Below are 20,455 nucleotides of genomic sequence, written 5' to 3'. Positions count from 1 at the left end.
GGAAAAGCACTTTAATTAGTGTCCCCAAAAGCCTCCAAAAATGTCCATCTTCCATGGAATAGCTGAAAGGAAGGTTTTTTGTTTTGTTTTGTTTTTTCCCTTTCCACGTTCTGTAAAGCTGGTCCAGCTCCCCAAGCTACAAATCACAGGAGCTTGCTTCCGGGGGGAAGTTTGATGCGGAGAACCTTCCGGAAGTGGCTGCCCGGGAGACTGCGCACCGGGCCGGAGCGGGAGAGCAGCGGCGAGAGCGCTGCGGGGCGGACCGACGGGTAGTGTCGGGTCCCGCACCCCAGCCTCTATCAACCGGGATTTGCTTTCTGCTTGCTCTGGAATGAGGTACCCATGATGGAGTTACCCGAAAAGGAGAAAACCTACTCCGAGTGAGCCCAGGCCTTCCCGGAAATGCGATGGACGAGGAGCGGTCGCCAAGGACCAGACTGAGGTGGGAGTCCAGGCTGGGGATGGAACCCTGACTTTGGCGGTCTCCACTCCACCGGAGTGAGGCCAGCACCTCCAGCCCTTTGGGGCCAGCCACGCTTACCAGGATGTCCCTCCCCTGAGTGAGACTCTCTAAGAGCTCTAGTGACCCGGGCGAGAAACTGAGGCACAAGGCAGCGGCCTCTGCTGCGTGGACATCTTGATTACCCTCCACCTCAGATCTTCTTCCCTGACTCACTGCAGTTTCGTCCGAAATACTCATCCTCGGATCTCCCTGGCACGCGCTGCGGAAGGCATTTCCTCTTCTTTTTTTCTAAAAATTTCTATTCCTGTTCTTTTTTCATACACGCCTCCAGGCGTGCTTTCACACACACACCTCGGTCTCTCTTGGCTCTCTTTGTCTTCACTCCCTCGCTTTCTCACCTTTGGCCCAGATAGACCCTTATGTTGGGGGGGGGGGGGAGCAACAGCAGACAAACAATGTGGACCATGTCTGGCTCACACTTGGTTTCATTCCAGGCTCGGTATGACGTGGTTTAGAACAACGTAAAGGGAGCTGAATGATGGATACTGTTGGGCTTGACCTTGATCTAATCACGCAGCCTCTGCAAGCCAATTGAAGAAGGAAGCTGGATTAGATTAACTCTAAAGCCCTGCTTCCCAGGTCTAAATTTGTTTCAAACCATTCACTAAACGTTGGACAGTCACAGCCTCCAGACCATTACATAGCTAGTTTACATGCCATGGAGACTTGAACCCTGTTCAGGATAAGATAAAAAAAAAAGTTCTTTTTGGCATTTGACAAGCTCATTTCATGATAGTGCACTGTGCCATGCGTTTATTCAGGTATGTTAATGGAGTGAAGTAGAGCATGTAATAAAATTTTTTATTGAACTTTCTCATTTTGTTTTCTTTAGATTGGGTCCCAAACCAAGATACTGGATTCTCCCAGTTCAGATAAAGAGCTCTGAGTATGTGACCGTGAAAATGGTGTAATCTGCATTAACATCGCACAACTTGAAGACATGACAATTAAGGGACACACATGGACTTGTGGCACTTGGAAATGTGTGCACAGAAAAAGGAAATCTATAATTCCTTAAAGTTAGGAAGGCATTTTTCCCCACCAAAATGGGTACATTCTGCTCAATCATCAAGTTTGAAAATCTCCAAGAGTTAAAGAGACTGTGTCACTGGGGTCCCATTATAGCCCTGGGCGTTATAGCAGTATGTTCCACGATGGCCATGATTGACTCTGTGTTGTGGTATTGGCCCTTACATACAGCTGGAGGAAGTGTGAATTTCATCATGTTGATAAATTGGACTGTCATGATTCTTTATAATTACTTCAACGCCATGTTTGTTGGTCCTGGCTTTGTCCCTCTAGGGTGGAAACCGGTAAGAAAAAGAACCCTTAAGATGATGAACACTAATGATAATCTAATGATAATTTTGTTTTTGCTGTATCTTCTAACCAATAATAGCACAGACTACTTTTTGCCTTGGTAATGACTATGTATATTGTGATCACTGGTCATTTAAAGCTCAGATTATTCCATACCTGTTTAAAAATATTGATCAATGTTAGTATTTTCCAAAGTAATTTTATTGAATTCTTGTTCTGCATTACAAAAAGAAAAAAGGAGGGGTGGTGGTGAGTCCACGGTCACAGGTTTAGAAAACACTGCATATCACACCTTTCTTATGATTTCACAATGTAGGTTAGCTCTAGAATCTTCTTACATGTGATACATTAACATCCTCAGAACGGTGAAAACCTCTTTACAACCTTAATTTCAATCATAAAGTTTTTAAATCCTCACAGTAAAAATTGGGAAAGGCAGTATGAATCAATGTATGGCTTCTTAAAATTTGTTTAAAAGTTTATGCTTATTAATGTCCATGTTCCTGTTGAAGAGCATCACCTGGTAGCTTGTTAGAAATGCAGAATCTTGAGCTCCACTCCAGACCTACTGAGTCAGAATCTGTATTTAATAAAATCCTCACTCGACACTTAGGTGTGTTAAAATTGGAGAAATTCTAGTGTAGTATTTGAAGTGAGTGAAGAAACGGGTAAGACACCGTTCATGTTCTGAAAAACCTTGTGACTGAGGAGAGAAACCAAGGCAGTTCCACATAGAACCATCGCTTGGAATGTGGTGAGGGTTGGCGAAGTTAGCAGGGCCTGATCACTTTCAGCTGGGGGCCGACGGGAGGCGTGGGAGTTCCAGCAGGAGATGGCAAGGAGAGAGTGGTGGGAGTGTATATTCAGAAACAGTGGCTAAATTACATAGTGCAGATAGGGCTGAAACAAAGGCAGATTATGGAAGACCTCAAATACATGAGAAGTTATTAGGCCATAGGGAGTTGTTAGAGGTTTTCAGGCAGAGCTCTGACATCATCAGAGTCGTGTTATAGGAATATTATTAAGAGTATGGTATGCCCTTTGACGTTTGACTCCCCACTCTAAATACCTATCATGTTGTCAGCTACCTTTTCCCTGAACTCCCATTCTACTAAGATTTTGGATAAGCAGAGCCAACTATACTCAGTGATGATGGATTAGTGTGGAGCCTAGGGAAGAGAAATTTAAAAGGACTTCTTAGTAATTGGGAGAGTGATGCTGCTGTTACCAGAAATTGGTTACTTAAAAATATTTTAGCTTGGATATAAGGGCTGGAGGTGCAAGTTAGGAGTCCATCCCTTTCCCATCCCCCATAATAGAAAAACCATAGGGAAGCAGTTATTCATGAGGCTTGTTATTACTTAGGATTGAGTGATTCTGATGTATTTTTTGTTTATATTTTGCTGCCAAGGAGAATTCTCAGGATAGCATGTACCTCCAGTATTGTCAAGTCTGCCAAGCGTACAAGGCACCACGGTCACATCACTGTCGCAAGTGTAACAGGTACTGTGTGTCTTTGCCATTTACTGGGGACTAATCAGCTTGGTGACAGGTCTTTTGTTCTTTCTGCCACATTAATCCTAGTTTTATTCTCTGTCAGGTGGCTACTTTATAAAAAATATTACTTGTGTCCATAATCTCCAGTTTATTCTTAAAAATTATCAATTCTGGGCCCTGGCCGGTTGGCTCAGTGGTAGAGCATCGGCCTGGCATGCAGGAGTCCCGGGTTCGATTCCCGGCCAGGGCACACAGGAGAAGTACCCATCTGCTTCTCCACTCCTCCCCCTCTCCTTCCTCTCTCTCTCTTCCCTTCCCGCAGCTGAGGCTCCATTGGAGCAGAGATGGCCTGGGCGCTGAGGATGGCTCCATGGCCTCTGCCTCAGGCGCTAGAATGGCTCTGGATGTAACAGAGCAACGCCCCGGAGGGGCAGAGCATCGCCCCCTGGTGGGCATGCTGGGTGGATCCCGGTTGGGCGCATGCGGGAGTCTGTCTGACTGCCTCCCCATTTCCAGCTTCGAAAAAATGGAAAAAAAAAATCAATTCTGATAATGAGTAGATCTCTTTTCTTATATATGAAAAGATTTTTCTAGAAAAATGTAGATCGACTTTGCTTCTTGCCCTACCAAGAGCACAGCAGAAAGTTATACTTTCAAGTTTTTTCCATAGATTATAGTTAACTGTGCTTGTTAACTGTCATCTTGACTAGCTTTAGAACTGTCTTGAGTCTAATTACAGAGGACAGCTGCTTTTACCATTATTTAGTTGACTAAATTTAGTTGACTAATGTTTATACTTTATGCAAATATAATAAATGAATCTAGCTCCTTATTACCACTGTGTTTAATGTAAAAACTTAATGTGGAGACAGCTGAATCCCTATAAAAAAGTGTGAAGTTAGCTAGCACCTTTAAGAAATGAACAACTGTATATTCCTGGCCAGGGCACACAGGAGAAGCGCCCATCTGCTTCTCCACACTTCCCCCTCTCCTTCCTCTCTCTGTCTTTCTCTCTCTCTCTCTCTTTTCCCCTCCCACAGCCAAGGCTTCATTGGAGCAAAGTTGGCCCGGGCGCTGAGGATGGCTTCATGGCCTCTGCCTCAGGCGCTAGAATGCCTCTGGCCACAATGGAGCAACGCCCCAGATGGGCTCAGCACTGCCCCCTGGTGGGCATGCCGGGTGGATCCTCGTCAGGCGCATGCGAGAGTCTGACTGCCTCCCCACTTCTCACTTCAGAAAAATACAAAAAAAAAATAAAAATGAACAGCTGTATCCACTTATTAATAAGAACTTTCTGATGGGAGTATAGAGGTTTAGGGCAGTGGTCGGCAAACTGTGGCTCGTGCTTTGGCCCCTTGAGTGTGGCTCTTCCACAAAATACCACGTGCGGGTGCTACCTCGATAACAAATGTACTTACCTGTGTAGTTTAAGTTTAAAAAATGTGGCTCTCAAAAGAAATTTCAGTCGTTGTACTGTTGATATTTGGCTCTGTTGACTAATGAGTTTGCCAACCGCTGGTAGGGGAACCAGGGCAGCAAATAAAGTTGGCTTGAGGCCAGGCAGTTTTCTTCAGGCAACAACAAGGGATCTTGCCCAGGAAGACTTTGCTTATTACAGCATGCCTTACATTCAGTAGCTGCTTGCTTAGTCCAGGGTTCCGCATCTAAAGAATGAAGACAGAAAAGAGGGAAGTTACAAGCGTCTGCTAGGTCCCGTCAGCCCCAGTAGAGATTTATAAGTGATTTGGTTGAATCTCTTGTGCTCCACCTTAGTCACTGCATTTCAGAGCCCGGGGAAACCCAGGAACCATGCTCATTTCTTTACAACGAACCTCTCAGTGGGCCTCTTGGCTTCTTGACACAAACTCACAAGGAGCAAATGTCTTGTTCTCAGAAGCTGTTACAAAGCCTGCCCTTCCTTGCACTGTTTAGAATTTAAAAGAAGTCAGTGTTCAGAGTTTACAAACTCCTACAGATTTTTCATTATGTTCCATGAAGTGTGGTTCCTCTGTGACTCTTGAACATTCTGGATTCCTGTTCGCTTGATCTTTTTTTTTTGTATTTTTCCTAAATGAGAAGGGGGAGCAGACGGACAGACTCCCGCATGCGACCGGCCGGATCCACCCGGCATGCCCACCAGGGGGCGATGCTTGGCCCCTCGGGTGTTGCTCTGCTGCAATCAGAGCCATTCTAGCACCTGAGGCAGAGGCCATGGAGCCGTCCTCAGTGCTGGGGCCAACTTTGCTCCAGTGGAGCCTTGCCTGCGGGAGAGGAAGAGAGAGACAGAGAGAGAAAGGAGAGGGGGAAGGGTGGGGAAGCAGGTGGGTGCTTTTCCTGTGTGCCCTGACTGGGGATTGAACCCAGGACTTCCACACACCAGGCCGATGCTCTACCACTGAGCCAACCAGCCAGGGCCTGCTTGGTCTTTTGAAGACTCAGGTTATTTAAAGGAGACAGGATTTCCTGCCTTATGTTGTGTGTAAATTTTTCTTGCTAGGTGTGTGATGAAGATGGACCATCACTGTCCTTGGATCAACAATTGTTGTGGATACCAAAATCATGCTTCGTTCACACTGTTTCTCTTTTTGGCACCGTTGGGTTGTATTCACGCTGCCTTTATTTTTGTTATGACGATGTACACTCAGCTTTATAACCGGGTAAGTGAAGATGCTATCAGATCATTCGTGCCAGACTGAATGGTTATATAAGAAGTCCCTTTTGGAGAGAAGTTTTCTGTGAGTTAGGTGGGGAAACAGAACTTTGCTTTACCGCCACATGGACCCCTTTGAAAAGCATTACAGCTTAATTTTTAGGTTGAGGAAAGATTCTTTTGCTCTGGAAACTCACCTTTCTAGCTCTAGTGGAATCAGTACTTACTTTAGTGCTCTATCCGTAATTTATTAGATTTCAAGCTTGGTAGCTGTGGTAAGAGTAATTAGAGGGGAAACAAGGAGAGCAAGAAGAGAAAAACAACGCGAAGGCTTTCCTCTGTCATTCAGGTCAGGTGACAAGTTGTAGTTTTGTTGCTGATTTCTAATTCCAGTGCCCTGGAAGGTGGCTTGTGGAGCAAGCACAGCCCCCGAACACCCTGCAACAGATTGAGTCGATTTATGGACAGGTTTCTCATGAGAAAGCTTGGGGGTCACAAATTCAAGACCCTAAAGAGGCCTGCCAGGTAAATGAGGGACATAATAGTCCTCATGGGACAGTGGCACTCTGAGAACGTATTTCCTTCACAGAGAGCATAATCCGTATTCAACTTCAGCCAGTTTTTGATGTTTGGGAATCCAGGCCAGTGAGGCTAGATCTTCCAGCTTTTCAAGAAAAAGTCCAATATTTTTTCATGTGAAATCTCATGATTTTTAAATGTTGGCGCCTAGTTCTGGATTTTTAAAAACATTTTGCATGCCAAGCAGTACATATCTGCGGGCTACCTTTGGCTACATTGTTGCCAATTTTAACCTCTGATTATTCAACGTGAGGGAAGAAACAACTGAATGCTAGGCTGTATTTGTTCCTGTGGAAGATCACTATAAACACAGAGAAGCAAGGAAGAGAAAGAGACCGTTACAGCTTAGATTAGTTCTAAAGCCCTGGCTCAGTGTATATATGATAGAGCATCAGCCCGGCAAATAGATGTCCTGGGTTTGATTCCTGGGCAGGGCACACAGGAGAAGTGACCATCTGTGTGCCCCCTCCTTTTCCCCCTTCTCTCCCACATTGCCTCCCATAGCCAATGGTTTAGCTGGTTCGAGTGTGGCCCTGGGTGCTGAGGATGGCTCAGTGGGTCTGAGTGCATTGGTTTCAGATGTTAAAATAGCTCAGTACTCAAGCAGCAGCCCCAAATGGGGTTGCCAGGTGGATCCCGGTCAGGCACATGTGGGAGTCTGCCTCACTATCTCTCCTCATCTCACCTTAAAGAAAAATAAAAAGATTAGTGTCTAAACTGGTTAACTTAGATTAGTGTTGTAATTGCATATTTCTCTTTGTGGGATATGTCTAATACCTTCTGAGGATGCCCTAAAAAACAAAACATAAATGACATTTGAGAATAACTCAGAATGATATTGTGTGTATCAGTATGACTTCAAGCCACAGTGTTAATTAGAAACAACCTCTGTTTGCTTTGGCCACAGTTTTGTGACTATTTGTTGATCTTCTTAACCAAGTTGTTGTAATTGTTGGAGCCAAGTCTAGTCATCTATGACAACTGAGTTTTTGGAACGTGTACTGTTTATAGCTGTCCTTCGGGTGGAACACGGTGAAGATCGACATGAGTGCAGCCCGGAGGGACCCTCTTCCAGTCGTTCCATTTGGATTAGCTGCGTTTGCTGCCACCTTGTTTGCCTTGGGCTTAGCTTTAGGAACCACTATAGCCGTTGGGATGCTGTTTTTCATCCAGGTAAGCTCCTTGGCTCTGTGCAGCTGCAGGCTATCAGGTTACTGGGGCTGCTTGTAATGAGGACGAGATAAAGGCTGCAGTGAAGCACGCAGTGTGACCTGGAGCTTGTTGCTACTATTCCGTCCGGCTACCAATGTAGTCTCTGTACTAGCAGAACATGTGGGAGGAGCTTCGCCAGAACGTCTACTCTGGGCTGAGGCACTGCGTGTTTCTGAAGCTGTAGCAATGAAAACGGAAAGGGGTCTGCCCTCGGGACCTGAGTCAGTAGTGAACAACTAACTGACACGGGCCTGTGTGTGGTGCAGATTGATGTACGAAGTGCCGTGAGAACACAGAGAAGGAAAATGTGACCCTGAGGGGGATCCCAGAAACAGTTCTTCTGACTTATTTCATTCACCTAATTATTTTATTCATTCATTGAGGCCCGCAGCCCAGGTACTATGCAAGGGCCTTGGCCTATGAGGAGGGCTCTTAGTCCAGGGCTGCTCTGGCTACCATGCTGTCGCTATGGAGACACAGCCAGACCTCAAGGAAATGGAGAATTATTACAGGTAGAAGTGCTGGGCTGGACAGCCTTGATGCATCACCAGCCCGTTTTCAACTCCTAGTTTAAAATAAGCTGGTCTTAGTTATATTTCCTGTTTTCTATGAGCATGGGATTGAATTCTTCAATTATTTTTCAATGGCTGTAATTAAGAATCATATTAGAAATAAACAAATTCTGTGGTGTGCAAACCTATATAAATGGAATTAATTATATGTAGGAAAGTTGAATAGAATTTGATCTGAATAAATTCAGCTTTTAAGGCAAGCAAAATACCCAAATTGACTGAAATGAGTCACTTATAATAGATTAAACAGATTTAAGATTTAATTAAAATAGTGATAAGAGATTTTTAATAGCAAAATGTACTTAAGTACTGAACAAATGGATTATATTAATGTTTTTATTAATACCCTAAAAATCTTATTCAGAAGGTAATTTTTAAAACATGAGTTTTTATTGAAATAATATATTCAGATTTGCTTACGAATTGATATATATACTTATTTTACAGAGAGGCGTAGTCAGTGGTTAAAAATAAGGACTTTAAAGTCAGATGCACCACAAACCATGTTACTTAACCTTTATTATCCCAGATTTTCATCTGTGGAATGGAGCAATAAACACTATCTCACTGGGTTAGTGTGAAGATAATAATATTAAGTGAACCAAACTTCCATTATAAGATTTTACTGTCCGTTATTTTCAGATGAAAATCATTCTCAGAAACCAAACTTCCATTGAATCATGGATTGAAGAAAAGGTAAATTTAATATTTATTTTCCTCAATATCAGAGTACTGATTAATAGACCAGATGAATAAATGCCAGGCAGTGAAAATTTGGCTACCACATGGCTTCCTTAAGTCATTTGTGTGCCACACGAAAGGTAACATTGGAGATGTTTGATTGATCCCTGGTTTATTTAACTCCCATGGGACACGCTTCTCGTGCACCCTGGTCGTTGGACAGCCTACGCCGCACATTAAACCATCTAGCCGTTCTCTCTCATACTCGAGGAGAAGACAGCTCGTTTGGATAGGAACTTCAGTCATACCAAGGTTCCATCAGGTTTCTCTTAGTGCTTTAGACATCAGATGGAACATTTGTCTTGCCACAGACCTCACAACCTCTAATACAGACTTCACACAGTCTGTTGTGATTCTAGTGTGGAAAGTAAAGCTGACTCCCCTGTTCCCTGGTTAGGACGCGCAGAGCCTCACCACTGCTCCACAGCATCGCAGCAGGGGTGTGTACCCCACCGGAGGCCTTCGGGGGCCAGGCCGGTGACCCTGGGGAGGGAGCAGCCTGTCTGCCAGCCCCAGGGGATCCTGTCCCAGCAGTATGAGGTCATCTATTTTTTTTTTTTTTGAGAAAAGTAAGAAGTCAGGATTTCCGTGACATCTCCTTTCCATTTTTAAATGTTAGCAAGCGATTCAAATAAAAAACAAACAACAAACCTTTGAGGGCAAAATGAAACACACCTATAGGACTAGCTCCCTGGAAGCCAGTTTCTGCGTTGTAATTTATAGCAGCAGCCCTGAAACGTTTTTGTCTGTGGAACCTCTTTATTTCTATTGTTATTAAGGACACTAAAGAGATTTTGTTCATGTATATTGTATCTATTGATATTTGCCATATTTCCTGAGAAAAAATTTTGAAGATTTCTTATTTCATTTAAAAATAATGATAATAGCCTGACCAGGTGGTGGTGCAGTGGGTAGAGTGTCGACCTGGGACCCTGAGGACCCAGGTTTGAAACCGCAAGGTTGCTGGCTTGAAGCCCAAGGTCACTGGCTTGAGCAAGGGGTCACTGGCTCAGCTGGAGCCCCCCCAGTCAAAGCATATATGAGAAGTAATCAATGAGCAACTAAGGTGCTGCAACTATGAGTTGATGCTTCTCATCTCTCTCCCTGTCTCTCTGCCTCTTTCTATCTCTCTCTTTCTCGTGAAAAAAATAAATGAGAATAATAAACTCATTATGTGTTAATAGAAATAGCATATTTTTGCTCTGGCTTGGTGGCCCATTGAATAAAGCGTCATCCAGGGCAGTGAGGTTGCAGGTTCAGTCCCTGGTCAGGGCATGTAGAGAAGCAATCAACGAGTGCACAACTAAATGAAACAATGAGTTGATGCTGCTCTTGTGCACTCTCTCTCTCTCTCTCTCTTCTCTTTTCCCCTTTCACTTTCTCAAATCAATAGAAAAATTGAAAAAAAAATAGAAATACAGGAGCATATTATAGTTTCCAAAAAGCAATTATAGTTTCCAAAATAAAAGTATAGGGAAAAGAGTAGCATCATTTTATATTTTTACAAATCTCTTTAATATCTGACTTCACAGAAGACAGATTCTCACATCTCCTTTCACATTCAGTCTATTGAGATATGTTTCTTTGATTGAAGTGTATGAAGAAAATCCAGCCTCACATAGATAAGTAGGTGGAAAGGGGAGGAGTGTTTTAATAGGCCCTTTAGGTAATAGTGACTATTTTATACTATGTTTAAACTTGGCAAGCGTCAGTTCTTGAAAGGTTAGTCACATGGGAGGTCTGAAACTACCACAGTAAACTTCTTGTATGCTTACATTTAAACCCACCAATCTCTCTTGCTCTTTAGATGGGTCCTTTACCCATTCATGACTTTAGAACAGGGGTAGTCAACCTTTTTACACCTACCGCCCACTTTTGTATCTCTGTTAGTAGTAAAATTTTCTAACCGCCCACCGGTTCCACAGTAATGGTGATTTATAAAGTACGGAAGTAACTTGACTTTATAAAATTTATAAAGCAGAGTTATAGCAAGTTAAAGCATAGAATAATAATTACTTACCAAGTACTTTATGTCAGATTTTTGCTAAGTTTGGCAGAATAAATCTTTATAAAACAACTTACTATAGTTAAATCTATCTTTTTTTTTTTTTTTTTTTTTTTATAAGCTGGAAACAGGGAGAGACAGTCAGACAGACTCCCGCATGCGCCCGACCGGGATCCACCCGGCACGCCCACCAGGGGCGACGCTCTGCCCACCAGGGGGCGATGCTCTGCCCATCCTGGGCGTCGCCATATTGCGACCAGAGCCACTCTAGTGCCTGGGGCAGAGGCCACAGAGCCATCCCCAGTGCCCGGGCCATCTTTGCTCCAATGGAGCCTTGGCTGCGGGAGGGGAAGAGAGAGACAGAGAGGAAAGCGCGGCGGAGGGGTGGAGAAGCAAATGGGCGCTTCTCCTGAGTGCCCTGGCCAGGAATCGAACCCGGGTCCTCCGCACGCTAGGCAAATCTATCTTTTTATTTATACTTTGGTTGCTCTGCGACCGCCCACCATGAAAGCTGGAACACCCACTAGTGGGCGGTAGGGACCAGGTTGACTACCACTGCTTTAGAACATTAAGCATTGGTCATTTGGAAAAATTCAGTTTATAGGGGTATGCAGATTTTTCTAAATGTTGGTTTATTTATTTATATCACTACCAATCTTATGGGGAAAAAATCTAAATATTAGAAAGCTGTCAAGCTCATAGTGGTAGATATAAATTTTTCAAAATTCTAAATTGTACTTGAAAGCTTTAATTTTCCCACTTTCAACAAATGCTCAGTTGTTTATGTTGAAATAACAGCCCCACTTTTTTCATTTTGAGAAAATGCCCACCAAATACTGAAATTTGAATAACCTTTGTTATATTATTCTTCCAAGTAAAAACAGCATCACATGAGAAAAGCAGACTACACAGCTTCGTCAGCGCACAATTCAGACAAGTGTTTTCCTTGATATAAGCCAGCGGTTTTCAGCCTGGGGCTCGAACGACCAAAACACAGGGGCCGCCTAAAGCCATCGGAAAATACATATTTTATTTAAAAATGTATTGTATAATAAATATACAATACTTGATATATACAATACTATGGTATAAGCACTTGGCTTGCTTTATGTATACCTCCCACTATGTCACACAGAAGTTAAAAGGACATCTATTGGAAGGTTGAGAATTAATAAAAATAATTTTTATTGCTTCATCTAAGATATTTTTTGTAAAAGTGGCTTTTGGGGAGAGTGCGGGGAGTTATTTTGGTCTATGAGTCTGTAGTGGTGAAGAATGTAATAACTACTAATACAGTTTGGTGCCACTGTCTTGATTCTTGCTTAAGGTGCCAGCAATTGTACCCACCACAGCAAATCAACCATGAAAAAGGCAAATAACATGTATTATAGTGAAAGTTGTTTGCCTTCGTTGAACCCCAAGAAAAGGTCTTAGAGACTCGAGGTGTGCAAATCTTGCTTTGAGAACCATCGATGTACAAGTTTAAGTGTAAGATCCTTAACTTACACATAATAAAACCTTCCATATCTTCCCTTACCTGCTTCTTCATCTACACTTCCTGCCCCTCCCCACCCAGATCACACTCGATACCTACTGATATCAAGTAACTCACTGTTTTTCCATCTTAAGTTTCTGTGTCTTTCCACATGTGCGCTCTGCCTAGAACACTTCTCTGCGGTTTCTTTGCCTGATTTCTTCTTCCTCATTCCTTCCAAGGAAGCTTCCTTGACTCTCTGGATGAGGTTAAGTACTTCTGTTGCGTTTCCCATCGCACCCTGTCACCTTTGAGCAGATAGTATTGCTAGAACCCTCCAACCTCATTGAGTGGTTCTCTTGGGCAGGGACCATGCCTAGATCATTCTTGTATGCCACACCCACCCTTCCCACTGTTTCTTTCTTAATCACCTATGTCTGTTCTGAGACTTACCCATGTTGAAGAATTTGAAACTTCTGTTCATAAAAAGGGGAAAGAAATTATCCTTTCTGTCTGGGTTGGGGATGAATTTATGCAATTCAGTAAATTCATACATTTTACAGGTTGATAATTCTTTTAATTGAATTAATATCAATATCACCATTTAAGTAACTACAAGAAGCTTTTCCTTAAAATACTGTCTCTTGATAATAAAAGACTTCACAGTATCATTTCTAGTTAGCATAATATATTGACATTAGAGTAACAATTTTTTTGCTAGTGACCAAGGCTCTTTATAAAGTGCCGTGCTAAACCTAGGAATTATTTTAAAACGTGTGCTTTGTTACTAAGTAAAATATTCAAATAAATGACTTAAATTTATAGAAAATTTCCTGAAATTGCCATACACTAAAATTTGTACAAAGTTTAGCTACATTTGTTCATTTATTGTAGAAATAAAAAATGTATGTTTATACCACTAGGTGTCAGTGGAACTGAAGATTCTAAGCTGGTATCTCCTTAAATTAAAGCTAACAAATGCCTAGCATATAATTTATACAGTTTAAATATTTATGTATAGGTATAAAACATACATATAAATGCAAATATAAATATGTAAGTAGATATGCATGCTAATGGCATAAAAAACTGAAAGGAAATCTGCAGGTTTTTAAACCTGCTAGCTTTAGAAAAATAATAATTTCCATAAAATGGTGACTCCCCTGTCACACCTTTCCTGGCCGTTCCCACAAATGTCACTGCAACGCAGGATACAACCATTGCATTCTCATGGCCTGGCTGTTCCCACAAATGTCACTGCAACGCAGGGTACAACCATTGCATTCTCGTGGCCTTGGCCGTTCCCACAAATGTCACTGCAACGCAGGATACAACCATTGCATTCTCATGGCCCACGAAGCAGTTCCTTCCATCCTGAATAAGCCCTGCCGCCTCCTTAATCTGTCTGTCACATGTCTTCTGTACTCCTGGATTCTTCTGTTCCGCTGAACAACAGGAGCACTGAGAATTTTTTATACATGGAGTAAAGTTACTAACCCTTTGAATATGCACTTTTGAAGGCTTTCCTAAATAACCTAGTCAGACATCTGAATGTTCTCATACGAGGTTGGTGTTATATGTCAAGCTCTTCCAATATCGTGATACATTTATTTAGCTTCTCTGTGTCTGCCAGCCTCACAACAGGGAGGAAGTATTGTTAAGAGTGATACAAATTGGGGAATAAGTGTCCTTGATACTGTATTACTAAAAGCCATTTCAGGCATCTGCCATCTCACATCTTTGTTACCCACAGGCTAAAGATCGAATTCAGTATTATCAACTAGATGAAGTCTTTGTTTTTCCTTATGACATGGGAAGTCGATGGAAGAACTTTAAACAGGTGTTTACCTGGTCAGGGGTCCCGGAAGGAGACGGACTGGAGTGGCCAGTAAGAGAAGACTGTCACCCGTACAGCTTAACAGTGAGTATTTCTGTTCAGGTAATCCTCCTCTTTGCCAGTCCTTCCCCTTAATTATCTCTTAACTCAGCTGACATTTTATAGTAAAATAAATATTTTCTTTTCATTATGTGGCATATTGAATCTAAGTTAATAATCTAAGCATTCTTTGTATTGTGTCTCCTTTTATTTAACTCTCCTTAATTCTCTAAACCTGTGAGATCAAGTCCTGATTCCTTAACCTAATTTTATAAAATCTGGCCTAAAATTACCTTCCAACTACTTCCAAAGAGGAGTCATCTTTTCTAATCAGCCGAGTTTGCTCAATGAACAACTTACACATTCGTGCCACCTGATTTGCCCACATGGTTTTCTCTCTCATAGGAGCTCCTCTCTGTGGGAATTTATCAAGACAAGTTTCAGTCCCCCCTCCCTAGTCTGTCATGTGCACTCTAGACTACTCTGGACTGGACACCTAATCACGTCCTCCCGGGTGGCAGCACGTGAGGTCTCCTATTTGTATTTGATTCTTGTCCCTTAAGTCTTTAACTTCACTTGACAAGATTCTAGGACAAGACTATGTACTTTCTTTATTTCCCAAACTATTTATAAGTAAGGGGAGAAAAGTGCCTCATGGTGATGACTTCTAGTTAAGACTGTTGAGTTTTGTAGGCTTCCCACCACGTCTAAAGAATCCGTGAAGCTTTGTGTCATTGTCACCTTAGGAACTGGCCCAGGGCCCCCCCAGGGCAGAGAGCACCTGTGCCTGATCCCTGGGCGGCAGGGAGGCCTCTGTAAATGCACAGGTGGAGAAATCGGCGAGAGCACTGGGAAGAAGGCCCCACGTCAGCCCTGTGCCGACTCACGGGGTCTGCTCTCCGCGCTGTGAAAAAGAAACGTGGCCTTGAAATGTCGGCAGTTTGAAATGCTGGGAGGTTGGGAGTTTGTCATGTTGACTGTGATATCAACATTGAGATAAGAGACTTTTTTCTTTTTATATCTTCCAGATAGAACAGTTGAAACAAAAAGCAGATAAAAGAGTAAGAAGTGTAAGTAATTCTTTTGCAATGATACTAATTTCTTTGTATCTTTTGTCAGGCTCTACAATTCTATATAGTTTTTAGAATGGCCTTTCAGTAGAAGCCAGCTGTTGGCTTTTATTAAATAATATTTTAAAAAACATTTGTTGAAATTTAATGCAACTCACTTTTGTTTTCATTTAAAAAAAGATTGGACAGGAGGTTTGGAGAGAATTTAGTCAGTTTATATTGCCAATAGAAAAATAATTTTTCTCACTGTAGCTCGTTAGTATGAAACCTAACTGTACAATTATACTGTATACCAGTGGTCCCCAGCCCCCGGGCTGTGGACCGGTACCAGTCTCTGGGCCATTTGGTACCGGTCCACAGAGAAAGAATAAATAACTTACATTATTTCTGTTTTATTTATATTTAAGTCTGAACAATGTTTTATTTTTTAAAAATGACTAGATTCCCTCTGTTACATCTGTCTAAGACTCACTCTTGACGCTTGTCTCGGTCACGTGATACATTTATCCGTCCCACCCTAAAGGCCAGTCTGTGAAAATGTTTTCTGACATTAAACCAGTCCATGGCCTAAAAAAGGTTGGGGACCACTGCTGTATACTATGATGGCCACGGGCCACATTGGCTGTTTCCATTTAAATTAATTAAAATGAAATAAAGTAAAAAATTAAGTGCGCGGGGTTGCACCAGCCACATTGGAAGTGCTCAGTAGCTAGTGCATGTGGCTAGGACCTGTCACACCGGATGCCACAGATACAGAACACTGCCCTTGTAGAAGGTTCTATCAGGTAGCGCTGCTGGAGCATGAGTAAACGTTAATTGTTCTGCTCACGGATGACAGGTTCGCTATAAAGTGGTGGAAGATTACAGCGGTGCCTGCTGCCCTTTGAGTAAAGGAATCAAAACCTTCTTCACAAGCCCCTGCACGGAAGAGCCTCGAATAAGGCTGCAGAAAGGGGAGTTCATTTTAGCTACGAGAGGGTTGCGGTAAGTGGGAGAAAGTCCTGGATTTCTTCTTTTATGCTAAAATTGGCATCCAGCCTAAGAAAAGAATAATAATTTTAATCCTTTAAATATTTCAGATACTGGTTGTATGGAGACAAAATTCTTGACGATTCCTTTATAGAAGGTAAGAAAATGGAAGGGGAGGTGTAAAGGACAAGAGAGCTGGCAGTAATTTCAGATTTTACAAGAATTACTTTAATAAATGGTCAATATCATGCATTCGGGGAACTAAGAGAGGATGCGTCATTAGACAATAAAGAGAAGCCCCTGTATTGTGATCTCTCTGTAGTACTTTTATTTATCGGATCTTTTTAACAACGGCTCACATTGGCGCTCCTGCCTATGTGATAGGCGCTTGTCTGAGTGCTCCGCTTGTGGTACTGCATCCTCATCAGCCCTCTGCAGTAGATACTGTCGTTTCCATTGTCCTGGTGAGGGAACTGGAGCAGAGGCTGAGCCACTGTCCCAGGCCACACCAACGACCGCTCCAGCCCAGACCCTAGCCCAAGCAGTCTGGCTCAGAGCCTGTGCCCCAGCCAGCCCCTGTGCTCCCCCAAGACCCTAGCCCAAGCAGTCTGGCTCAGAGCCTGTGCCCCAGCCAGCCCCTGTGCTCCCCTCTACATGCACATTCCAGGGGAGTTATTAGAATAGATTACCTCTGACTTATTTTTGTTTTTTTAATACTTTATTTTTTATAGCAGTTTTTTAGGTCCATAGCGAAATTGAGTGGAAAATACAGAGAATTCCCATATATTCCCCCCATCCCATTGTTCACTGTCCACACACACACGCACACACATACACATATACACACACATACACACACACAACCTCTTTCACTCTCCTCATCAGATACTAGACTGGTACATTTGTTAACATTAATGAATCTATATTTGCACATTAGAATTGTTCCTTTTTAAAGTAAATACAGAGTGCCCGTAAAGTCATGGTGCACTTTTGACCAGTCGCAGGAAAGCAACAAAAGACGATAGAAATGTGAAATCTGCACCAAATAAAAGGAAAACCCTCCCAGTTTCATACCTATTCAGGGCAGTTCGATGTGGGCTCATGCACAGATTTTTTAGGGCTCCTTAGGTAGCTATCCCATAGAGCCTCTACAGACTCGTCACTGACTGATGGCCTACCAGAACGGGGTTTCTCCACCAAACTGCTGGTTTCAACTGCTTATCCCACCCAGTAATGTTATTCCTATGTGGTGGCACTTCGTTATAAATGCGCCGATATTCACATTGCACTTTGGTCACGGATTCGAATTTAGCGAGCCACAGAACACACTGAACTTTCCTCTGTACCGTCCACATCTTGACTGGCATGGCTGTGGGCTGCTCCGCTGTATACATGGTGTTACATCATCATCTGCCACATCATCCTATAGAAACTTGGAGGGTTTTCCTTTTCTTTGGTGCAGATTTCACATTTCTATCATTTTTTATTGCTTTCCTGTGACCGGTTAAAAGTGCACCATGACTTTATGGACACACTGTATTAACCTAGGATTCACAGGGTTATTGTAAATTAACCCCAAGTGAGAGCTTAGGCAACCTTGTGAAAGAAATTTACATGTTAGGAAAAATCTAAACAAGAAATTCACAAAGGCCACCAGAAGACAGTTCCCTGGACTAGAAGGAGTGTGACAGTATGTGAAAATCACCTTCACGATCACACTTCGGGAAGTGACGATCTCAGCGCCACTTAGGGGCTGTTCTAAGACCATATTAGCTCCTCCCCCAAACAATGCAATTGGGGAAATACCTGTCTTCCGGCTTGTTAGGCACAAAGAGTTAAAAACCTTTTTTTTTTTCCTCTCGAACTGAAATGTAAAAGATGGTAAAGGGTGAGAAAAATGTCAAGTCTGACTAGAAGCTTATGACTCGGGTCTCGGTTGTGTCGTCGTGGTCTGTCTGACATTTCACATCAGTCTCACTGTTTCCCTCAGGCGCGTCCAGAAGAAGAGGCTGGTTCCCTAGAAACTGCGTGGAGAGGTGTCCCTGTGACGCGGAGCCAGACCCGGCCCCGGAGGGCGAGAAGAAACATAGATAGCCCCTGTCCAATCCAGTTCCTCTCCAAGTCTGCTCCGTTACTTGAAAACTGTACATATTACTAAAGAATTATGCAATGAGCCTACTCTGGTTAAGGTTTTCCTATCCTCAAAGGTGCCCTAGTGCCATGACCTAAATATTTTTATGACCATTTTGAAATGGAGAAGCCATTCTGCATATGCCTTTGACTCCCCGCCCTTCTTGGCCACCTCTCTCTCCCCAAAAGGGGAAACACGTCACCCAAGTCAGTCAGCTGCATTTTCCCTGGGGGTTGATGCGCTGCACACGGGGCCTCACCTGCAGACAGCGCCCCTTCGCTAGGAGCATCTGCATGTGATGCTTTCACCCCGGTTCTCCTCAGTTGAGATTTCCTATGTAAAATTCTCGATACTGTAGAACTTAATTTGTCAGATTCTATATAAGCTCAGATTTTGTTACCTGTCTTTTAATAATGCAGATTTTGTCAAATCAAATAAAGATCAATGGATGTTCTCTATAAATCAGCTTTTCCATAAAGCATCTTTCTTTTTGCTGACTGACAACGTTTGTCTTAGTCCCTTATAGAAAAATTGCTCTACTACCCTGTCAAAATTGACATCTTTAATCAGAAGTGTTAAGACATACCTATTCGCCTCCATAGATAAACCCATCAATGGCATACTGAGATCATAGCGTTCCAGACCTTCAGCCTGGTGATACCAGACTGCTCGTGTGCACTTGACTGTCAAAACCTGAAGCTTACACAAGCGGTGGGATCCAGCTGGTGGTCTTGCATGCTGAACGTCAAGTGTGTCTAACCACAAGTAGAATGAAAGAAGGCACTTGTTTCTCCTTTTTTTATCTATTGATTTCTAGAGAGCAGAAGGGTGAAAGAGAAAAACATCAATTTCTGTTCCACTTATTTATGCATTCATTGGTTGATTCTTGCCCTGTAGGGAGTCGAACCTGCATCCTTAGCATATCGGGATGACACTAACCAGCTGAGCTACCCAGCCAGGGCCCTAGAGGTCCCCTATTTCAACATTGATTGTTTCCAAGGCAGGAAACCAGCTTTGCTGGTCAGGCTTGTAAGCGCTGACAAAGGAAGGGCAGTTAGCGATTCAGCAGTTAATGACACAGCTCTGCCCCATTCCAGTGCGGGTGGGAGTAGAGAAGTGAAATATATGTCAGATGCAGTCATGCATGTGGAGGTGGCGGTGGGACAGTCTGATGGAGAGGATGTCTCGTGCCTCTGGGGATTTCTGCATTTTTGGCAGAGATGAGTAGTACAGGCTGGAGTGTGTGAGGAACAGCAGGACAGCGCAGGTCGGTGGGAGGGAGTGAGGGGTGGGCATGAGGGGTGGTCCGGGCGCCAGACTGGTGGGACCTGTCAGTTCATTCCCGCCTTCCCTTTTGTTTCAGCAACTGAAGAAGAGGCATTCCTTCATCCCTGGGCTGAGAATGGCCACGCCCATCCAGGAACGTTCCCCTTAGCTCTGTTTCGGTGACAGGAACATTTCAAGGTTACTTAGAGCCTGTCAAACGGTACAGTAAGAAATGGAAACTGGACTCGGCTGTTTTGTTCACAGCTGTGGAGTAAGGCCTGGTCCTCTCAATGTAGCAGTTTCCTCCAGTAGTTATCTTTTTTCCTTTTTATTTATTTGAGAGAGAGAGAGAGACAGGAACATCAAGCTGCTCCTGTATGCGCCCTGACCAGGGTATCAAACCGGCAATGTCTGTGCTCTGGGATGATGCTCCAACCAACTGAGCTGTCCCGCCAGGACTCCTCCAGTAGTTTGCAAATATCTGCATACTAGAATCACCTGGAGACCTTTAAAAAATTCCAGTGCCTGGGCTGTGCCCCAGGCCATTCCAATCACTACCCTAAGCTATAC

General features: G+C 43.2%; 1 protein-coding gene across 1 annotated transcript; it reads left to right on the top strand.

Moving 5' to 3' along the window:
- Positions 1–184: 184 nt before the first annotated feature.
- On the top strand, positions 185–19,081 carry ZDHHC6 (zinc finger DHHC-type palmitoyltransferase 6). The gene is made up of 11 exons (XM_066239807.1): positions 185–442; positions 1,356–1,836; positions 3,255–3,346; positions 5,838–5,997; positions 7,581–7,742; positions 8,996–9,049; positions 14,327–14,494; positions 15,478–15,519; positions 16,358–16,503; positions 16,599–16,645; positions 18,479–19,081. The coding sequence occupies exons 2-11, from the start codon at positions 1,570–1,572 to the stop codon at positions 18,580–18,582; spliced, it is 1,242 nt and encodes a 413-aa protein (XP_066095904.1). The 5' UTR covers positions 185–442; positions 1,356–1,569; the 3' UTR covers positions 18,583–19,081.
- The last annotated feature ends 1,374 nt before the right edge of the window (positions 19,082–20,455 follow it).

Source organism: Saccopteryx bilineata, chromosome 7, assembly GCF_036850765.1.
Source record: "Saccopteryx bilineata isolate mSacBil1 chromosome 7, mSacBil1_pri_phased_curated, whole genome shotgun sequence".
Classification (NCBI taxonomy): Eukaryota; Metazoa; Chordata; class Mammalia; order Chiroptera; family Emballonuridae; genus Saccopteryx; species Saccopteryx bilineata.
This window is presented reverse-complemented; position numbering and strand designations above follow the sequence as displayed.

Excerpts from the sequence above, each read along its gene's own strand:
- ZDHHC6 (XM_066239807.1), top strand. The coding sequence starts at position 1,570 with ATGGGTACATTCTGCTCAATCATCAAGTTTGAAAATCTCCAAGAGTTA. Across the intron at positions 5,998-7,580 it reads ACACTCAGCTTTATAACCGG|CTGTCCTTCGGGTGGAACAC; the intron begins GTAAGTGAAGAT and ends TACTGTTTATAG. Across the intron at positions 16,504-16,598 it reads TTAGCTACGAGAGGGTTGCG|ATACTGGTTGTATGGAGACA; the intron begins GTAAGTGGGAGA and ends TAAATATTTCAG.